Genomic DNA, 19,213 nt, shown 5'->3' with positions numbered 1-19,213 from the left:
ATTACTATTTAATACTAGTAGGGAAGAAATAAAAACTAGAATAATCAGAATATTGCTGTTTATGGAGAGTGAGGTTATGAATTCTGCTTATCAATAAATACAGAGGAGCCATTATCTTTAATTTTCAGGATCATCCCAAGGTTGTAGCACTGGGGAATAGTTTTTTTCCAATCAGGTAGCCAAAGGCCCCTAGGAGGCTGACATACAGGCTGTCTTCGCCCCTGCTTCCCACCTGAGCTATCAGCATCCCCTGGCTTATGGACAGTAGTACCATGGCCATTCTCCTCTGCTCGGCGCTTCTCATTCCTCATGAAACCTGTGTCCTGGTAGAAAATAGATTCTGGGACTATGACCTATATGCAAGCAAGAACTGTAGGACTCACACTTAAGAAAGAATTGCTGATAAGAGCAATGCACCTGTTTCTAGTATGGAGTATAACAAGCAGAACTGAAGTGTGAGAATAGTAATGGTCTCTCAATATGTATTTTACCCTTCACCACTAGACTCAAGAACAGAAGTAAAAATCTGATCGTGAATTAAACACTGACATTCTCCCCATATCATCCCTGACTCCTAAAAGACCATCTCAGTTCCAGCTTAAGAATGCTATATACAGTCTTTGCAAAATTTATGACTAGTTTTAGAGTTCTTCATACAGTTACTTCAGTTTATGTGAGTAGGCATCATGGGTTGTAACAACTGACAGATCTGGTTTTAGTTTTTCCTATTTATAAACTTGGAGTAAAAATATTTTCCATCCATGCACCCATCCATTTATTCAACAGATATTATTGAGGCACAGGAAATGCGGCAACTAACAAAACACACAAAAATCCTTCTCCCACAGAGCTTACATTCAAGTGGGTAGAAACAGAAGAAGAGAAAAAATAACGAATATATAAATCATAATATGTTAGATAAACAAATGCTATGGAGGAAAAGAAAGCACAGAAAGGCAAGAGGGAGTATCAGAGGAGATGCGTTCCTTTTAAACATGGTGAAAAAGGAAGGCCTGAGAGGATGATAAATGAGCAAAGAAATTAAAAAGAAAATATGAGACAGAGGATTATTTCAATATCTGAGGGCAGAACATCCCAGGCAGTGAGAATAGCAAAGGGAAAATCTCCATGGCCCGAGCTCAGTGATGAAGCCAAACCACCTATCCTGTGTACTCTTTAATGATGGTCAAGGTCATCTTCATCCCCATCAAGCCTCCCTAAGTGGGGGCTGACATTTTTGAATCAGCCAACGTGATGAGTGGAAGCAATATAAAGTTTTAAAGGTGAAAAACTTTCATGAAATTTCTGGGAAAATATTTACCTACTAACAAAAAATAAGGAAAACTGAACTGGGTAGAATTTAAAATAAAATGCAATCAAATTCCACTGCATTGTGCATTCAGAATATTTGTTTACTAAAGTTGAAACATCCATTAAATGAGAATAATTTTAAGTAAAAGTGTTTCTTTGACTTTCCCAGTGCATGTGTGAAATAACTAATTGAGTCGATTTCTTATTTGTTACTTTAAGTCCTTAATACTTCTGATTTTAAAAGTAAAATACTTGTCTATTATAGAAAATTTGAAAATTATGTAAAAGAAAATAAACTGGTTACCATGTAACAGAAACAATCCTATAGATTATGTATGGATGTACATATAAATAGTAAAAATGTAAAACTGTAGATGGGAAGTATATCAGTCAAAGGTCCTGATAGGAGAAGAGAAACCGCTCTAAGATTTTTGGACATTAGATATTTATTCCAAATAATTGGTGGCACAGGTGATGCAAGAGCTGGGATGTCAATGGGAGTAGATGAGGCAATCAGAGGTTAGCAGCTGCAGGAAGAGACCACCACTCCAAGGGGTGGAGGACACAAGAGGAAATGCCACATTTTTATCCCAGCAGCCTCATCACCCACCTGGTAGGACACAGAACCAGGTGGAGGTTGCCTTGGCACTAGCTGGGACCACAGAGGAAGTGTGACTTCTGTTGGAGATGCCACTCAAGGTGGAGAGAGAGACACCTGGCTCTTCCCTTCCTCCAGCCCTGCTGTCTCCCCACAGTCCCTCCCACGGAGCAAACCCAGAGGAATCCAGGTGGCAAGGAAGCCTGGGAAGTGAGGGGTAGAGCACCCCCGCCCCCATGCCATGCAGAATTAATGACGGTAAGGCAGCAAAGGACGTGAGAGTAGGTGAACGACCAGGAGAGGAAGGATGAGGGGACTCATGAATTTGAGGACAGGGATTTCCCCTGGGGAGGGAGTCGTGGGAATGGGGATGGGGAGAGGTCCAAAGTGGGCCTCAGCTATATTGGTAAACACTTATTTCTTTAAAAAAAATTTTTTTTAAATAACTTTGGAACCAGTATGGCAAAATGTTAGCATTTGTTACATTTGTAAAGTAGGTGACAAGATGCTCACCGTTCCCTATGTATTTCTATATAATTGAAAATTTTCATAATTATTATAGAAAAAATGTGTCACATTAATGGCAATAGTAAGCATTTTTCTTGCTCAGACTGGGCCGTTTTCCACCCCACTCCCAAGGACACACCACACCTCTGTCTCAGTGAACAGTGGCACCTTGTGGGTCCTGCAGGCTCTGTTACCAGCACTGCCACCCACCTGGCTCTGTGTCCTACCAGGCGGGTGGTGAGGCTGCTGGGATAAGGACGTGGTGTTTCCTCTGACACTTGGGGGTAATGGCATATTCAGGACAGAAGTGGGGACCCAGACAGGGCAAGAGTGCAGAAAGGCAGGAAGGGAAGAGGCCAGGAGAGGACTTGGGAGGATGAGGGGATGACAAATCATGGGAACTTCCCAGACCCTGCTCCTGTAAAGCTTGGTTCAGCTCTCACTCCTGGGGAGCCTGGAGCAAGTTCCCTGGTCTCCCCCAGCCGCTATGTCCTCTTCTGCAACACGTGAACGATAAGGGCTCCTACCTTAAAGAGTTGTTTCCAGGATTCAATTTCTACACCCACATGAAGAGCACTTTGATTTGTGTGGGTGCATCGTAAACCCTCAACACGTGTGTTACTGTTATTACGTTTTATTCATTTTATTCTTTGCATCCTCCTTGTTACCACAGTTTCTGGTGTTTGAGAATCATTTGTTCAGATCAAATAAGTGAAAACCAATTGTCATTTCCTTATCTGAGCCATGCTTTTCTGTGATCATCTTCTCCTAGTTGAACATGTGCATCCAGATACAACACTGCCTGGATTCTGGCCTACAACGGGGCCAGGCTCCGTGTGATTTCAGACAAGCTTGGCTAAAAGGCGACTCAGATAGGGAGAGTTGTACATCAATGAAGAGAGAGAACCTACTGGGTAATCGCATCAGGAGACTCAATATTCTGCACTGAAGGGAAAATCCTCCAAATGAGAAAATCTGCAGGAAAAACAAGCATAAAGAAGAACCTGTTCCACAAAAGCAATAATTGGGGTTTAAAAGTCATTCTTCTCTGGTGTGTTCTATGGTCTCTGCGTTCTCTCAGCCTCCTCCCCAAAGACTTTGCAAGCACACAAGAAGGGTGCTGTCACCTTGACCCTCCCTCATGCTGATGTGAGGGCTGTACTAGGAAAGAGGCCAGGCAAGGAGGGACCAGGACACGAGAATAAACCCGCAATGACAGCTCATGTGCACCTGGTGCCTTCCCAGGACTGTCTCACCTCACTGTCATGGCATGGTGAGGTTGGAAATAGCACTTTTGGGGTTGTTGTGAGTATTAAATGACATAGTAACACAGGCATAGGGCCTAGGACAATGGCACATGCTAAGCTAACATTCAATGGACCTTAGCTGTGATTACCATTTTCGTTCCTACTTACAAAGAAATCATCTTGGGAAAGAGCAAATTTACCCACAGTCGCACAGCTCATAAATCAGTGGTAGAGCTGGGATTTGAAGCCATGGGATTTACTCCTGACCCCACGAATCCACTGCCTCCAGGAGAAATGATGTTCATAGGAGGACAAGCAGCTTAGTTTGGGGCAGAGACACACTTATGTTCGCCATTCCTCTTTAAGTAGCTGCTGTCTGGGGACCTCGGATAAAAGTAACAATTGTCAGGTGAGTACAGGTTGCTATGAGATGCCTGTAGACTGTGGTATGGATGGATGTGGAGTATCATGACAAGCAAGCAAGGGTGAAGATAGTCAAAAGATTTTTAAAAAGTGAAAAATCATGTTCTGGCTTTAAAAACTCAGAAGAGATTTCAATTGTCATTGTATTTGGGACTTGGAAGTAATAAACACTAGAAGTCATCTTCCCAAAGACATATATCTTTGATTTGTTTAATCAGCTACATTTATCAGAAAGTAATGGCAGGAAAGAGATCATTTAGAATGATCACTTAGCCAGAGTAAAACTTTCTCTTAAGTACTTATAAATATTTAAATCATTTACGGTAAAGTTATTCCTACCTCCTTTAAGAGGCATTCAAATAACAATGCCTATGACTAGAGAATCCCATAACTGACAGAGTAATTCTCCTGGCTACCTATTTATGCAATCTTGTGGCCTTAAATACCACCCACGTGTCCTGACTGCCAAATATTTATCTGCAGACCAGACCTTCCCCACTAACTCCACACCGATATGCTCAACTGCCCGCCTGACACCCGCCTTAGATGTCTAATAAGCATCACAAACATGTCTCCGACCAAACTGTTGATGTCTTCCCCCAAATGGCAAGTCCCTTCCTGTGTTGCTCAGGCAAACACAAAAATAAACAAACAAAAGTTGGAGGCATCTTTGACTCCTAATTTATTAACAAATTCACTTGGCCCTCTTTTCCCACTGTATGCAGAATCTACTCATTCCTCTGTTCCTGCACCACCATCACGCAGGGTCCGTGCCTGTTTCTTCTCTGACTTATGTGTTAATGTTCTAATGTAAAGGTTTAACTGGAAGATTGGAAGGCAACTGGGATGATGATTTTCTTCAAATGCTACTTTCTGGTAGTTTTAATAATTAAAATTGGAGTATCTGAAAATCTTTATGGGGACAGACATATTCCTAATTGCTGTTCGTTGTCTGAACTGCTGGATGTAGAGCTAGAATGTTAAGAGGGGACCAAGTCATCACTAGGTAGTATGCAGGGGATTCATTCAGTCACTCAGTAAATATGTATTGGTCATCTTCTATGTGTCAGGCATTTTCTAGGTGTTTGGGTTATTATATGACACAAAATATAATTCTCCATGGGCTTATAATCTAGGGAGGAAGAACAGAAATAAGTCAACTCAAACTATCTATGTGAGACAGTAAGAAATGTGATACAGAAAAACAGGATAACATGGGTAGGAAGTGCTGGGCGGTGGTGGGCTTGATGCTTTATGTGGGTGGGTCAGGAGAAGCTTTGCTGATGAGGCAACTGAGCAGAAACCTAAAGGAGGTGAGGGAGGAGCCTTGTGGATATTGGAGGAAAATTATTCTTGGCAGTGGTAACAGCAGGTGCAAAGGCCCTGAGCGGGGATGGTGCTTTGTGCATTCCAGAAGGAGGGCATTGAGGCTGGAGCAAAATGAGTGAGGGCAAGAGTGGGAGGAGATGCAGTCAGAAAGAGGTGTCAGGAGCTCGGAACATGCACAGTGGCATAGGCCACAGGTAGGACATTGATTTTAGCTTTGAGTGGGATGAGAAGCTATTGCAGGATTTTGAGCAGAGGAGGGGTGTGATCTGACTTATGTTTTAATGGAACCACACTGACTTCTGCACTGAGAGAGCACAGGAGACTGTTGTAATCATCCAGGGACGGCAAATGGTGGACTCCTGGTGGTCCACTTAGTTAAGTCAACCTCATGCCACTTACTTGTTCCAGCGGTAGACCCTCCACTTTGTGCTGAAGCTGAGTAAGGTCGCCATCTCCTCATCATTCAATTTAAAGTCAAAAACCTGAGAAGTGGACAGTTTCACTACATCACTGGTAAGGCAATTACTGTTGATATTTCAGACCACCAGCCATTCAAGCATGGAGTGAGCTCACATCCAGAGCACAAATTGGACATAAGAGGTTCATCCATTATGTTCATTGGTTACAAACTTTTCTCTAAATTAAGTCTTACACAAGGACTCAGTGTTTATAGGATTTAGTGCTACAAAGGGAGGGAGACCAGGCTGACATTTAACCACAGGTGTGCATGTTGTCTGTGCTCCCTGATGGGTTCTTCCAGAGGACGGTGCTCCAAACACAGTCCACACCTCCTCTGCTGCTGGCAGATGGGCGTTTAGACCAGGCCAGTCCGCTCTTTGTGTGGTCCATGACCTCACTGCTCAGGGGAATCCAAGGGTCTTCTCAGTGGTGTGAGGCACAGCAGGGCTCAGACCTGACAGGGCTTCACCCCCACCAGAGGGCAGGGACTTGTCCTTAGCCCATGGATCAGTCATTTCAGCTCTGCTAGGTAGCTCCCTGGACTGAGAATGACAGGGTGGCGGGAAGGGGGTAGGGCCACAGACAATGCAGAAATGGATTGAGAAGCCTAATGAGATGGTCTCCCCTGACGCTACTCCACCAGGGACCAGCAGGGCCAACCAGCCGGGATCTTACCTGAAAGTTCTCAACAATGTGTGTTGGTGTCACAGACCTAGCAATCACAACCAGATTCCTCTGGATATGGAACCGGATCAGAACCTGTGCACAAAGCGGACATCATGTTCCCACTGATCTACAAGACCCCTCCTTCTGTGGAAAGGAAAAATAAAACAACTCTCCAGCTCACTGTGGCTTTAGTTACAACAGCTAGTGTTCTCTGAGCACTTAACAACTATCAGAGACACTTCCAGTCCTCCGCTTGATCAACACCCTCAATCCTAGCAACAACCCTATGATTTTCCTTGTTTAGAAGTAAGGAAAATGTCTTTGGGTATCGTAAGTCTGGTAAGTGGGCCGGGCGCAGTGGCTCACGCCTGTAATCCTAGCACTCTGGGAGGCCGAGGTGGGCGGATCGTTGGAGCTCAGGAGTTCGAGACCAGCCTGAGCAAGAGCGAGACCCCATCTCTACTAAAAATAGAAAGAAATTATATGGACAGCTAAAAAAAATATATATAGAAAAAAAAAATTAGCCGGGCATGGTGGCGCATGCCTGTAGTCCCAGCTACTCGGGAGGCTGAGACAGGAGGATCCCTTGAGCCCAGGAGTTTGAGGTTGCTGTGAGCTAGGCTGACGCTACGGCACTCACTCTAGCCCGGGCAACAGAGTGAGACTCTGTCTCAAAAAAAATAAATAAATAAAAAATAAGTCTGGTAAGTGGTAGATTGGGATCTGGAGCCAGATCTTAAGAGCCCAAAGCCATGCTTTGTCACTGGGCTATAAAACTTCATAGGAAGCTGTTAGACAGAGGTGATCCTTGTTTCTGTCTCTGTATTTCCTGGAGGTCCCAACAGACTTTCAAAGAAGCACATTTGTGGGCTCCATCTTCTGTTTTCTTCCCCTTCAGGAACTTAAATGAACATGGCACAAACACAAGACTGGAAAAAAAATTCCTGAATTAAAAAAAGAAACCAAAAACAATGTACCTGGGCTGTGGTTTTCTTGTACTTTGCAGCAATTGCCTTAACCTTGGGATCCTCCAGTGGAGAAGGGAAACCTAGGTTGGGCCTGTAGGCAGAAAGATGGTGGATGTGAATAATCACCATGATTACCCTATGCAGATGGATGTCACTCCAATGCCGACTCCAGGAGAATCATCACAGCCTCTCCATCTGCCAGACAGTCAGGAAAACCTGAAAGCTTTGGCTCCTTCCCATGGGCTCTGAGCGTCAGCGTTTTGCAAAGGCTGGTCCAGTCCAGCCCTGAGTGCATGAACTGGAGTATTCTCAGAGGGTCAGGCATGTCACCATTTTAATTCTTATCTTTTCCCACTCTAATTCTATTTGGCTACTTCGAACACATTACCTTAGACACATTTTTCCTTCTGATGAATAGTCTGATAAATACATCAATTATAAGATAATATTTTTAAGAATATCAGCAGAAAGACCCACCACTCAGAAGCCTCACCAAGGTTTATCTGGATAGCCTAGGGAGGAGTATGCTGTGACAGTGATGCCCTTGGAGTGGCAGTACTGGATCAGTTTCTCCTGCGTAAGGTATGGGTGACACTCGACCTGCAAAAGCAAACAGTCCTCAGCACCACGGAAGTCGGCCTGCTTTTTGAGTTGCTTGTAGGGGGTTCTACACACAGAAAAAGACCACCAAGCAAAGGCCAAACACCTGCCCACTGACACACTTGCTAACCCACCCTGAGGAGAGTCTCACAGCTCCCCAAAGTGCCCTGATCGCTGATGCCTGAGGGGAGACTCAGTACGTAGCATCAAACTTTAAGCAGCAGTAGGCCAAAGCCCCTACCCTTTTCCCAGACAGAATTTACCTGGTTAGTCACTGGTTTATATTTCAGTCCAGGTTTGTTCAAGAGCCTTTCGATCTGAAAGTGGTTGAAATTGGAGATGCCAAGGGCTTTCACCAGCCCCTCGTCCACCAGCTCCTCCAGGGCCTGTCAGGGAAAGGGACACCTCTTGTGCACCCAAAGGGACAACAGGGACCCTGGCTTGCCTCAGTCTCTCTGGGGCATGAGACATTGGTAAAGCATCCACCGCAGCAGCGTGGGCTTCAGCAGTGAAAGGAAACTTCAGTCAAGGCTGGGTGCCCATCAGTGTCAGTTCCAGCCCTACCGCCCCTCCCAGCCCCAAGGAAACTGGGAGTAAAAGAGAAAGATTTATGTGCTTGCTGTTCTGGCCTTAGCCAAACCTGGGGGAGCTGGGTCAGCCGGGACAAGGCTGCAGCATGTGGAGAAGCATCACTTGTCTGGTTCTGGGTGACTCTCTCCCACACCGCCCACGGTGTGGTTTGCAGTAGGAGACGGCCACACAGATGCATTGTGTCTTGGCAGGGGCGCCCAGCCCAGGGCTGTGTGGGGCTGGAATCTGGTCAACTCCTTACCTACCCAGTTATGCTTTCTGCTTCAGAAACTATGTCAACCTCAAAGAATGGAATCTCCTTATTATTTTAGAGATTATTAGCCTTTTGCAAACTTGCCCAAAGATACCATATAGGTTAGCAGCAATCCAAACTCTACGTGTATTTATTAGGCATTTATTCCATGTCCAGATCCTGTCCAGTAGTTGTTGGGATATGAAAGCATACCATGTGCTTCCTTCATCTGCGATCCTTAAGGTCCAAGTAGAGTACGGGGGTTCCCGTCTGTGGAGCAAACAGCCACAACACTGAGGCTGGCTCAATGTGACAGTGGCCCAGCACTGAGAAGCAGGGAGGGCAGAGAAGGAAGGGACTCACAGGGACCGCAGTCGTCAGGGAAGACCTTAAGGGTAGAGTTTAAAAATAAACAAAAACAACAAACCTTGCAGACAAGAGAGGGAAAACAAGAGTGGCGAGGGAGGAATGCAGGAGCAGAGGCTTAGAGGCAGGAAGAAGCGCAGTGTGTTCAGGGCACACTTGCCTCATGGTTCTCAGCTTTGGCTGCAATGTTGAATCACTTGAGACTTTTAAAAAATACTGATGCCCAGCTTCCACCCTCAGAGCTTCTGACTGATCTCCTCTGGGATGCAGCCTAGACACTGTGATTTGAATTTCTTCTCATGACATGAATGCACAGCCAGTGCTGAGAACCACTAGGGGAGATGATGAAGGTCTTCAAACTGGGCAAATGAGTTTAGAATTGGTGAGAATTTAAGTCCCAGAAACTCCCAAGTGGGCACTGAGGTAATATTAAGATAAATTTTTGTGTGTGCCATAGGTCAGGTTTAATTTGCCCATATGATACATCTGGACTTCCTTATACTTTTTGGGGCCCCTCTTTGCTTCCAGGTGGTCAAGGAGGTTTCTGCTGGACTTGTTCTGGGTCCAGGATCTATCTAAACATCCAGTGCTTCCATTTCAATCCTGCCTGATTCAGATCAGACCCTCTGACCTTGATCATCAATATCTTTTCATAACTTCAAAATGCTTTGCATAGCAATCGTTCTTGTATTCATGCAGAAGACATAGCACTGTGGAAATGAGGGTACATTCTGAAGAGGACAATGAGACACTTGTCATAGTTAATTATCATCATAAAAACTAGGGTAAAACATTTTGTGGAACTGATGTTACATGTATGCTAGTGTCCACATCTCACAATGAATAATTCCTAAGATATTTAAGAGGTCATCTTTTGCCAGGGTAATAGGTATGACAGAGCCCTCCTGGCAGATTTAATGCAAAGATGAGTACTGAAAACTTAGGCTTCTTGTGAATCTTGCCACAATTTTTCTTCTTAATGATAAAATATTCCCTGGGTTGAGTCCATGCACACAAACCACTGTATTGCTCATTAAACCATCCTTCCCCCAATTTTTCTCCAACAGGAAGTTTTTCATGGCAGGAAAAGAAATATTTTAACCTTTTTCTATAGTTCAGTACCAGAATTCAACTTTTTTTATGGCTACAATTTTGGCACTCTCAAAAAGGAATATCTTTTGGGTAAAGCTTAATAAATTTATTTCAGCAAATATATCAAACAGGTATCCAAGACTATATATAGTTGGATAATGACTTTTGTGGTCATTAAGGCAAAAACAATATGTAAATTTTTTTAAAAGAACAGGAGTTTCAAGTTGTAGTTTGAACTCACTTCTAGTATATGGGCTCAACCAGCTCACAGCTTGTAATAATAGTGTTCTGTCACATGTTACCATGGATTTATACCTAATTTTATGAGGAAGGTAGCACACATGTCTGATATATTAATGCCTTCATAAGTTTCCCAAGAGTATTTGATTTACTTCTATTTAGAGTCTCTTGCCCATGAGCGATCATATTGTTAATAATTTATTTAGTATGGCTCTTAATTACATGAATTGTTGCTTTGTCTTTATTGCTAATTTTGACTTGCAGAACTGAATTGCAAATAGCATATCCTTGCTGAGCAAATCTGGTCACATTACAGATGGCTCTTTATTATGGCTGGTAGTACTTTGTTCTTTTGCTTTTACACATAACCCAGAGAGCTTCAGACCAGTCTTTAAAACCTATCCATATGTGGAGAAAAGGGAACTTCAAGGTAACATTTTAGGTGGGACTGTAAATTAATACAACCACTATGGAAAACAATATGGAGATTTGTCAAAAAGTTAAAAATAGAACTACCATATGGATTCAGCAATCCCACTACTGGGTATCTCCCCATAGGAAAAGAAATCAGTATATCGAAAGGATACCTGTACCTGCATGTTTATTGCAGCACTAAGCACAATGGCAAGGATATGGAAGCAACTTAAGTGTCCATCAGTGGACAAACGGATAAAGAAAATATGGTATATGTACAATTTGAATACTATTTCATCATAAAATAAAATGAAGTCATATCATTTGCAGCAACATGGATGGAAGTAGAGGTCGTTATGTCAATGATGTAGGCACAGGGCGACAAATACCTTATGTTCTCATGCATATGTAGGAGCTAAAAAACTTGATCTCATGGAGATAGAGAATAGAATAATAGATACCAGAGGATGGGCAGGGTAATGAGGGTGGGAGGGTGAAATGAAGAGAGGTTGGTGAATGGATATAAACTTAGATAGAAGACATGAGTTCTAATGTTCCATTGGTGACTAGGGACACTATAGTTACCAGCAATACATTGTATATTTCAAAGTAGCTAGAAGACATGACTTGAAATGTTAGCAACACATAGAAAGGACACATACTCATGGTGATGGATACCCCAAATACGCTGACTTGATCATTACACGTTCTATGCAGGCAACAAATTATCACATGTATCCTATAAATATGTAAAATATTGTATATCAGTAAAACAAACAAACCAACAGACCAGTAGGGAAGAGTACGTGCTTCCGTCTCTTGCCACTGGCAATCAAGCCAGGTAAATACACAGGGCATATATACAAAGTATATACAGCCGTTTATGTTTAAACTAGTATGTTGGGGGAAAAAAAGTCTGTAGGCAAAAAAAATTAAAAACCCACCCATAGAAATCCAGATAGATTTTCCACATTTCATTTTAGCAGGCCCTTGTACATATTTAAAAAACAGGCAAATTTAATGATTCACAGTTGACCCTCAATATCCGTGGCCGATTGGTTCTTAGACAACACCCACCTCTGCAGATACTAAAACCCATGCATGTTCAAGTTCCTGACAGAACATGGTATAGTATTTGCACATAACCTACACACATCCTCTCATGTACACTAAATCATGTCTATATGACTTTTAATATCCAAGACAATGTGAATGTTTTGTAAATAGTTGCGATACTGTATTTTTAAATTTCTATTATATTTTACTGTAGTATTATCTTTTTATTTCTGAATATTTTCAATCTACAGTTGCTTGAAATCTTGAATGCAGAATCTACGGATACAGAGAGACAACTGTACTTGCCAAAGATCATTCCTTTCAAAAACATTCACAAGATTGCTGGCATTGCCATCATGAAATGATTACTTCTCTGTAATCTGACCCCTTCTTCCCTCAGTAACCACGTCAGTTGTGCTCTCTAAATTTTCTTACTGCTAGTTGTTAGAGGTCAAAGCAGCAAGAATGCTGTGCTTGTGGATAAATACTTTTGAAGAAACTATTCACAGAAAAGTTACATTTGATTTAATCATATTAATTCTAAGTAATTAAGAAAGGTTAGGCTTAATACATTTTCAGGTTGTAAAACAATATAAACTCCCAACTACATGCGCCCCCACTCAAACAGCTAACCAAATGACACAATGAACTCTTGGAGTCCTTCTGTCACTGTTCATTGATACCATGTTCATTCACTTTGTTCTCTACTAACATTTATAAGAAGATATAATAGCTTAGGGAAAAAATTCTTTCATCTTTTGATACAACATTCAGTATGAATTATGTGAAACAGGTCATGATTTGATCTGAGAGGTGTGTGGATTTGCATTCACTGTGTGCGAAGCACTGTGTACATGGTTTTGGTGGTTGGACTTGTGAGCCAGCACGAACTTGGGTCCCCTCCCAGCTCTGTCATACACTTTTTCATGACCTGGACCAGTTATCCTCCTATATTGGTCTCAATGTCATCAGATGTAAAAGGGAATAACACAGCCTCCTAGGTAGATGACTAAATGGGCTGGCTCCATGACTAAAGTTCCTGGCATGGCAGTTATCTTAATCTTTACAATATTCTGAGAGATAAGTATGGATTATAAGACTTTTGTTTTTTAAGATAAAGAAACAGAGGCTTACAGAAGTTAAATAACTTGCCCGAGGTTACTCAGCTAATACTTGCAAACCTAGGCCAAACCTCTACTCCAAATGCCTCCTTATACTTTGAGAACAACATGTGTGTCCCCCAAAATTGTGGCACATCTTATCTCCAGTCTCATTTGAGGACTCAAGGTTAGCCTGGCTTTAAATAGTGTCAGATGGACCCAAAAGCCAAAGGTGATGAGGAAGGAGCGGAAGAACTAGAGAATGACAATGAAGACATCAGACAGCATCAGGATATGCTTCATACCAGCGTGGAGGCTCACGGATGGCTGGAGGAAAGTTGTCTCTCCAGCACACTTAGAAGAAGCTGGAACCTACCTCCCAGGCATCCAAGAATGTTGTTTTACTGCCAAGCATATTGCCTTTGTCATCTTTGGGGAGAAAGTCCTCCCCAGGCTGTAAATGCAGAACAAGAAGTTTACTGGGATGTGTATCCAGACCCTTGGTTCTGTTAAACAAGGTTTCAAGACCCTGACTCGCACACCATATTTTCAAAATCTGGAGTATACACTTTAAAAATATGAGTTGCAATAAAATTTCTATATGAGCCTACCATAGTATGTAAATCCTTATATTTTGTAAACTGCTGGATTTATTTTAAAATCCATTGTCAGCACATTCTGGAAGCCACCGTTATCATGAGGGACATTAACCTCATACACTCAGACCCCATATATACCTGGGGGAAAACTCTAATTTTAGGATCAGTAGATAACAATTAGCTCTTAAGGGAGTGGTACTCTGGGGGAAGATACCGGCGAAATTCTCTCCTTGAAGTCTCTAGAAGTGTGGAGGTAGGGGTGGCACGCTGTCATCACCCTGGCTGCGACTGTGTCCCTCCCACCTCTCAGGAGCAGGCAGGAGCAGAGCCCCAGGCCATGAGTGCGGATTCTTCAATTAGGACTGGCCGGGACCTTCCAGCAACACCACAGCTGGACTTTTCTCCAAGGTGCCACTCCCAGGGCATGCTTTCGTTAGTAAGAGGGTTGAGCCCTGAAAGAGTATTATGCAAGAATATCCCAAGAGTTCTCCTGGAAGGGGAACCCTGGGCACAGATTCAAGACAAAGGTGATATGGCAGTGGAGGCTTGTCTGGGCTTCCAGAAATCATGGTTTCTCTCAGATATAACATCAACTACAGCCAGGCACATGGTTAACTCAACAGCCACATGTGGCCTTGGCCTCCCTTCCAGGACAATACTTTCTGCTGCATCCTCTCCTCTGGACCACCCACAGTTCACAGTTCTGAAAGGCAAGTCCTCCAGCTCCAGCCCACACCACTCCCAGCCCTGGCACAACTGCCATGTTCTGGCATCTGCTCAGAAACTAGACACCGAGCAAGGGGGCAGCTCAAACCTGTAATCCCTGTGGCCAGTGAATCAGATAGAGGTCCAGATAGCTCAGCTTCAGATCCTTGAGGGTCCTCTGACAGGCTTCCTTCACTAGGGATCTCTCAAAGAAGGTGGGCCACAACTGCAAAGGGGATAGCGATGAGGCCTTAATACTGGGGAAACAGAGGGCCCCATCATTCTCATTCTCCCTGCTTTTTTATTTGCACCCTGATCTAACCTGGGGACAGGCCATTTATAACAAAATTGGTTACAATACATGATCCAGTGTGGAAGGTCACCAAGGCTCAGCAGGTCAATGATATTACTCAAGAATTAAAGGCCATTTATTTTGACCTCTATCAGTACTCTACATGTCTCTGATATCATTTAGCAAATGTGGCCACTGATTCAATATTTATTTTCCTGTGTAATTCTCTTCCTCAGCTATCGCCTAAGAGCAGGACTTGTGTCTAGCTTGCAGATCTCAAGCATTCTTAAGCCTTTGGGAGCGGAGGGTCCTATTTCTGCACTGCCCTATCTCCAAGCCTATCGGGCCTTAAGGATGACTTTACCAGGAGTTTCTCTACGCTTGGCCACTACACACCTTGGGGTCTATTGCTCCTACCACATGCGTGTGCTTTCCAAGTGCCTGTAACTAGTGTGTTTTGCCAAGTTGTGTATTATAGAGATCCAGTGACTCTCTACCTCTCACACCCAACAGCCACTTCCTTATTTATGACATTTTATAACTCACTTTTGGAAAGGTGGTCTTACTAATAACCTAACAGAGGAAAATAAACTATCAAACTGAAAGTAAAGGAAATAAACTCACACCACACAATTGCCCCTTTGAAGAGAAAACTCACAACACAACTGCCCCCTTTGTTTTCATTAAAACACTTGTGGCCTAACTCGTTCTCTGTAAGTGTTTCATTTTCTCAGCTTTGAGGAGCCCTAAGCAGACAGCAGGGTGTGAGCTTCCTGTGCAAGCTCTCTGCCTCCACTCTTGGCAGGCAGATTTCAAGGACTCAGAGAAGCTGGCCTCATCAGGAAAGACAAAAACAAAGAACACCTGCAACAACTTCTCTGCTATTTCTGTTATCAGTCTGCTGAAGCAGAGAAAGAAAAAGCCTTTTACTCTTTAAAACTCCAAGCAACTTTCCATCAGTTGCCAGCATTTTCACTCCCTCCTCTGTGTGCTGTGGCCACTCTCTTCTTCTGTCTCACTCTCTCTAATAATTAACGTTGTTCTTTCTATCCTAAACCCTGTGTGAGAAATCTTTCTCCCCCCACATAAGAACTTCACACCCTTTCACCTTTTACTGCACTGAAACAAGAAGAAATTCCTATGTGAGGACAAAAGCCCCCTTTTGTTTTCCAAAATCCTCCCTGGCTGAGAAGTCAGGAGGACACCACTGAGACTGCAGTGTTGGAAGGCGGGGTCGGCATGGAGCCCTCACTGCGCCCCCAGCCTGTGACTGCCACTGGGCAGATGGGTCCCCCAGGCAGGGAACGGGGGACTCACTTAGGGTTCTGAATAACTGGACTCTGGGTAACTACAGGAAGCCAACCCATAGGCGGCTGTAGGGGAGCAGCATCTTCAGCCCCAGTGCTGGTCTGCAGCGTGGACATCGTCGTACCCACATCTGTTATACTGGCAGAGAGGAAGAGCGTGGACAATGAGTCCATACAGGAGAGGCCCAGAGAGTTCTTGCTGCAGACCTGATCCACATACTTCTCCCTGCCTTGAAGGGAAGTCCTCCCACCAGAGGAGCCCCGTGTACCTTGCTGACGATGAAGAGGTCCTCCCGCCTCACAGCCTTCTCTTGGAGCTTCTCTTGGATGGCTTCCCCCACCTTATTCTCGTTCATGTAGATTTGAGCACAGTCGATGTGGCGATACCCTGCATCAATGGCTGCCTTCACAGCTTCTTTGACTTTGTCTGGGGGAGACTGCAAAGCAAAGGCAAAAGGAAAGCCCATCATATACTCTTTTACTGATTGATTTATTTAGAGACAAGATTACACTTCATCACTCAGGCTGGTCTGGAACTCCTGTGCTCATGGGATCCTCCTGCCTCGGCCTCCCACGTAGCTGGAACTACAGGTGCCCAGCGCTGTGCTCAGCTAACATTATATCCTCCTGTCCCCAGACCACCTTCAACAGCCTCTCCCACACAGCTCCACTTTCTAAAGCCTGCCTGCATCCACTTCCCAGGGGATACCTGTGAAGAACAAACTTTCAAATACTTTTCAAAGAAAAGAAAGTAAATTACATTTCTGATTCGGGCCTCATGTCCTCTCCTAGCTAAAACTCAATTCCCTTCTCTCCAGGTTACTCCTCCAGCTGTGTGGCAGGGGCAGATGCTGCTCTCTGTAATTTTCTGAAGACCACGCTCAAAACTGGACTTTAAATAACCCAGAGGAATTTTCAGACCAGTTCTCTAAATAGTGATAAGAATCTGGAAAATGGTCTTTGCAGCCTAAATCCAGACTCCATCACATATATACTGTGGGGGGTTGAGATGATTCAGTATCTCTGAACATTGTCTGGAAAATGGGAAAAATCATAGCACCTGCCTCATGAAGCCGTGCTCGCAGGTGATTACCTACGACGATGAGTGTAAAGTGTCAGCACATCACCTGACACACACTAAGGCCCAGTAAATGCAATGCGTTACATAATTTTTGCCTCAGGAAAAGGAGAAATGAAAAACCTTTTTGGAGTAGAGTTTCTATTCCACCCTCAGGAAAGGAAAAGGAAAGGGAGAAAATAATATTAGAAACATCACATTTTGGTCAAACACAGCCAAACCAAACAGTGAGAAAAGCACGTAAAACTGAAATCCCACAAAATTGTTTTTAAATCTCTTCTATTGTGAAATACACACATATTGGAAAGTACACAAAACAGAGATGAGCAGCTACGCCACCACCAGGACAAGAAAGGGACCCCTGCCAGCAACCTAGAACCACCCTGGGGTCCCCCACCCCAGACACTACCCCCTTTCTCACCTCCACACAATCCTTTCACAGGACATCATCCCCACATCTTGAAAATGGCTCCCTTCATAGTCCTTAAATCTAATTCAGAAATTCTGAAAATTTCTAGAGAGTAAGTATGGGGTGAGCAGATTCCCTGGAGATCTGGATGGATCCTTTGCCACATTCATATAAGACTGAAGCTCTGATGTGGGGCAAATCTAGCTATTGAAGCAAGAGAGGCTGAGAATGAAACAAGTGGGACTCATCTGCTCACCCAGGATGACCAGGAATGCATCCTGAGAAAGGCCCAGCACTGACACAAAAAGGGCTCCTGCCCTCCAGCCCGGGACAACAGATGGTGACGTGGGTGCAAAGAAGGAAAAAGTAAAAGAGGCAGAGTCTGCAGGACATTAGCCGTGAGGGACAAGAAGGAACAGGAAATGCAAGCATTGCTCCTGGTACCTAGTTAGGGAGGTGCTACCATCGAAGGAAATGCCAAAGAAGGCAGAGGTAGAAGATGAGGAACAATGCCAAACTCACCACAAGAGAACTGAGAATCTGCCTCCCTGAGCACTGGGATGTGCCTTGCTGAGTTTTGTCAGCTGACATTTACACAGCCAGCTGGAAACAGAGCTCCTGACCCCCAGCCCAGGTCCTTTATGGACTCAGACTTTAAGGTACATGGGAATCACCTGGGGATCTTGTCAATGTGCAGACGCCCGTTCAGTAGCCTGGGGTGTGGCCTGAGATTCTGCATTTGTAACAAGCAGCTGGTCCAAGGCCCACATTGTGGACAGCAAGAAGTACCAGGGCATTCAGAGCTCTGCAACCTTTCTTCTCAGCCACCCAGTCATAGAAACGGCCAAGACTCCTGAAATATTGAGCCCCCTTAAGTGTCGTAGACCAAGGAGTGTTTTAGAGAAATTTCCCTGGGAAACAATTTTAAGTCCAACCCCAGCTTGAAGCTCTCATCGGTCTTGGAGCTTTGCAGCCTGAATCAGCCCTGAGAAAAGAAGGCAACTTGGGTCCTGGTTCTAGGGCTGAATCTCATCTTGCCAAACCACTGCCCACCGTCAGGGCTTTCCCAGCTAAATGCAGAGAGGAGAGAACACCCAGGTGTCCCTCCAGGGAAGTAGAGTGTCCAAAGATTTGCATTTTACCTTCCCAGTGCCCAGGCCTATCATGGGCATCTTGGCTTTGGTACTGAGCTCCACGAAGGTGGCCATGGTTGGTGAGAGACGGTGGTGAGTGAGCAGATAAGAGGCTTGAGTCCTGGTTAAGAAGCTGGCACAGGCTGCATGGGTGGACCTGGAGATAAGCCATGGTAGTTTACCACCCTGGGTAAAGTAGAAAAACATTCCAGGCTTTGGTAAGATTAGTGATTACCGTGAATTAAATTTTAACAAGGCAACCTCATGCAAAGCTCTCTCTCAGATCATGGTACAATGGGAGTTTTTTTGAGTCAACAAATTGCACACAGCTGAAAGTTGTAAAGCTGAAATTCTTTTGTGTAAAATTAACCCAGTTAGAGGAGATGAGAAAGAGAAAAAAAGACAGCAAGAGAGAGGGAGGGAGGAAAAAAAGGATGGAAGGAAAAAGATAAGGGCCTTCGTTCCTTGCCATTGTTTCTTTCCTCTGTGAA

At 44.0% G+C, this 19,213-nt stretch overlaps 1 protein-coding gene across 6 annotated transcripts in view; it reads right to left on the bottom strand.

Annotated features, from left to right (window-relative positions):
- Positions 1–18,899, bottom strand: part of LOC138377262 (aldo-keto reductase family 1 member B10-like) — a 42,293-nt gene extending 23,394 nt beyond the window's left edge. For 3 of the 6 annotated variants that reach the window (XM_069462083.1, XM_069462085.1, XM_069462082.1), the window contains exons 1-9: positions 18,732–18,899; positions 16,372–16,539; positions 14,613–14,729; positions 13,576–13,653; positions 8,372–8,494; positions 8,002–8,108; positions 7,518–7,599; positions 6,550–6,633; positions 5,815–5,897 (exon numbers count right to left, since the gene is read on the bottom strand). In XM_069462083.1, coding sequence (XP_069318184.1) covers positions 5,815–5,897; positions 6,550–6,633; positions 7,518–7,599; positions 8,002–8,108; positions 8,372–8,494; positions 13,576–13,653; positions 14,613–14,729; positions 16,372–16,539; positions 18,732–18,797 — 908 coding nt within the window. In that variant the 5' untranslated portion in view covers positions 18,798–18,899. Of the gene's footprint in view, positions 1–1,618; positions 3,392–3,863; positions 4,048–5,814; positions 5,898–6,549; positions 6,634–7,517; positions 7,600–8,001; positions 8,109–8,371; positions 8,495–13,575; positions 13,654–14,612; positions 14,730–16,371; positions 16,540–18,111; positions 18,240–18,731 lie in introns of those variants that run through there. The other 3 variants (XR_011231779.1, XM_069462086.1, XM_069462087.1) reach the window with 3 other exon arrangements.
- Between the last annotated feature and the right edge of the window lie 314 nt (positions 18,900–19,213).

This window comes from Eulemur rufifrons, chromosome 29 (assembly GCF_041146395.1).
Source record: "Eulemur rufifrons isolate Redbay chromosome 29, OSU_ERuf_1, whole genome shotgun sequence".
NCBI classification, from domain to species: Eukaryota; Metazoa; Chordata; class Mammalia; order Primates; family Lemuridae; genus Eulemur; species Eulemur rufifrons.
Note: the sequence above shows the minus strand (reverse complement) of the source record. Positions and strands in the feature narration are given on the sequence as shown.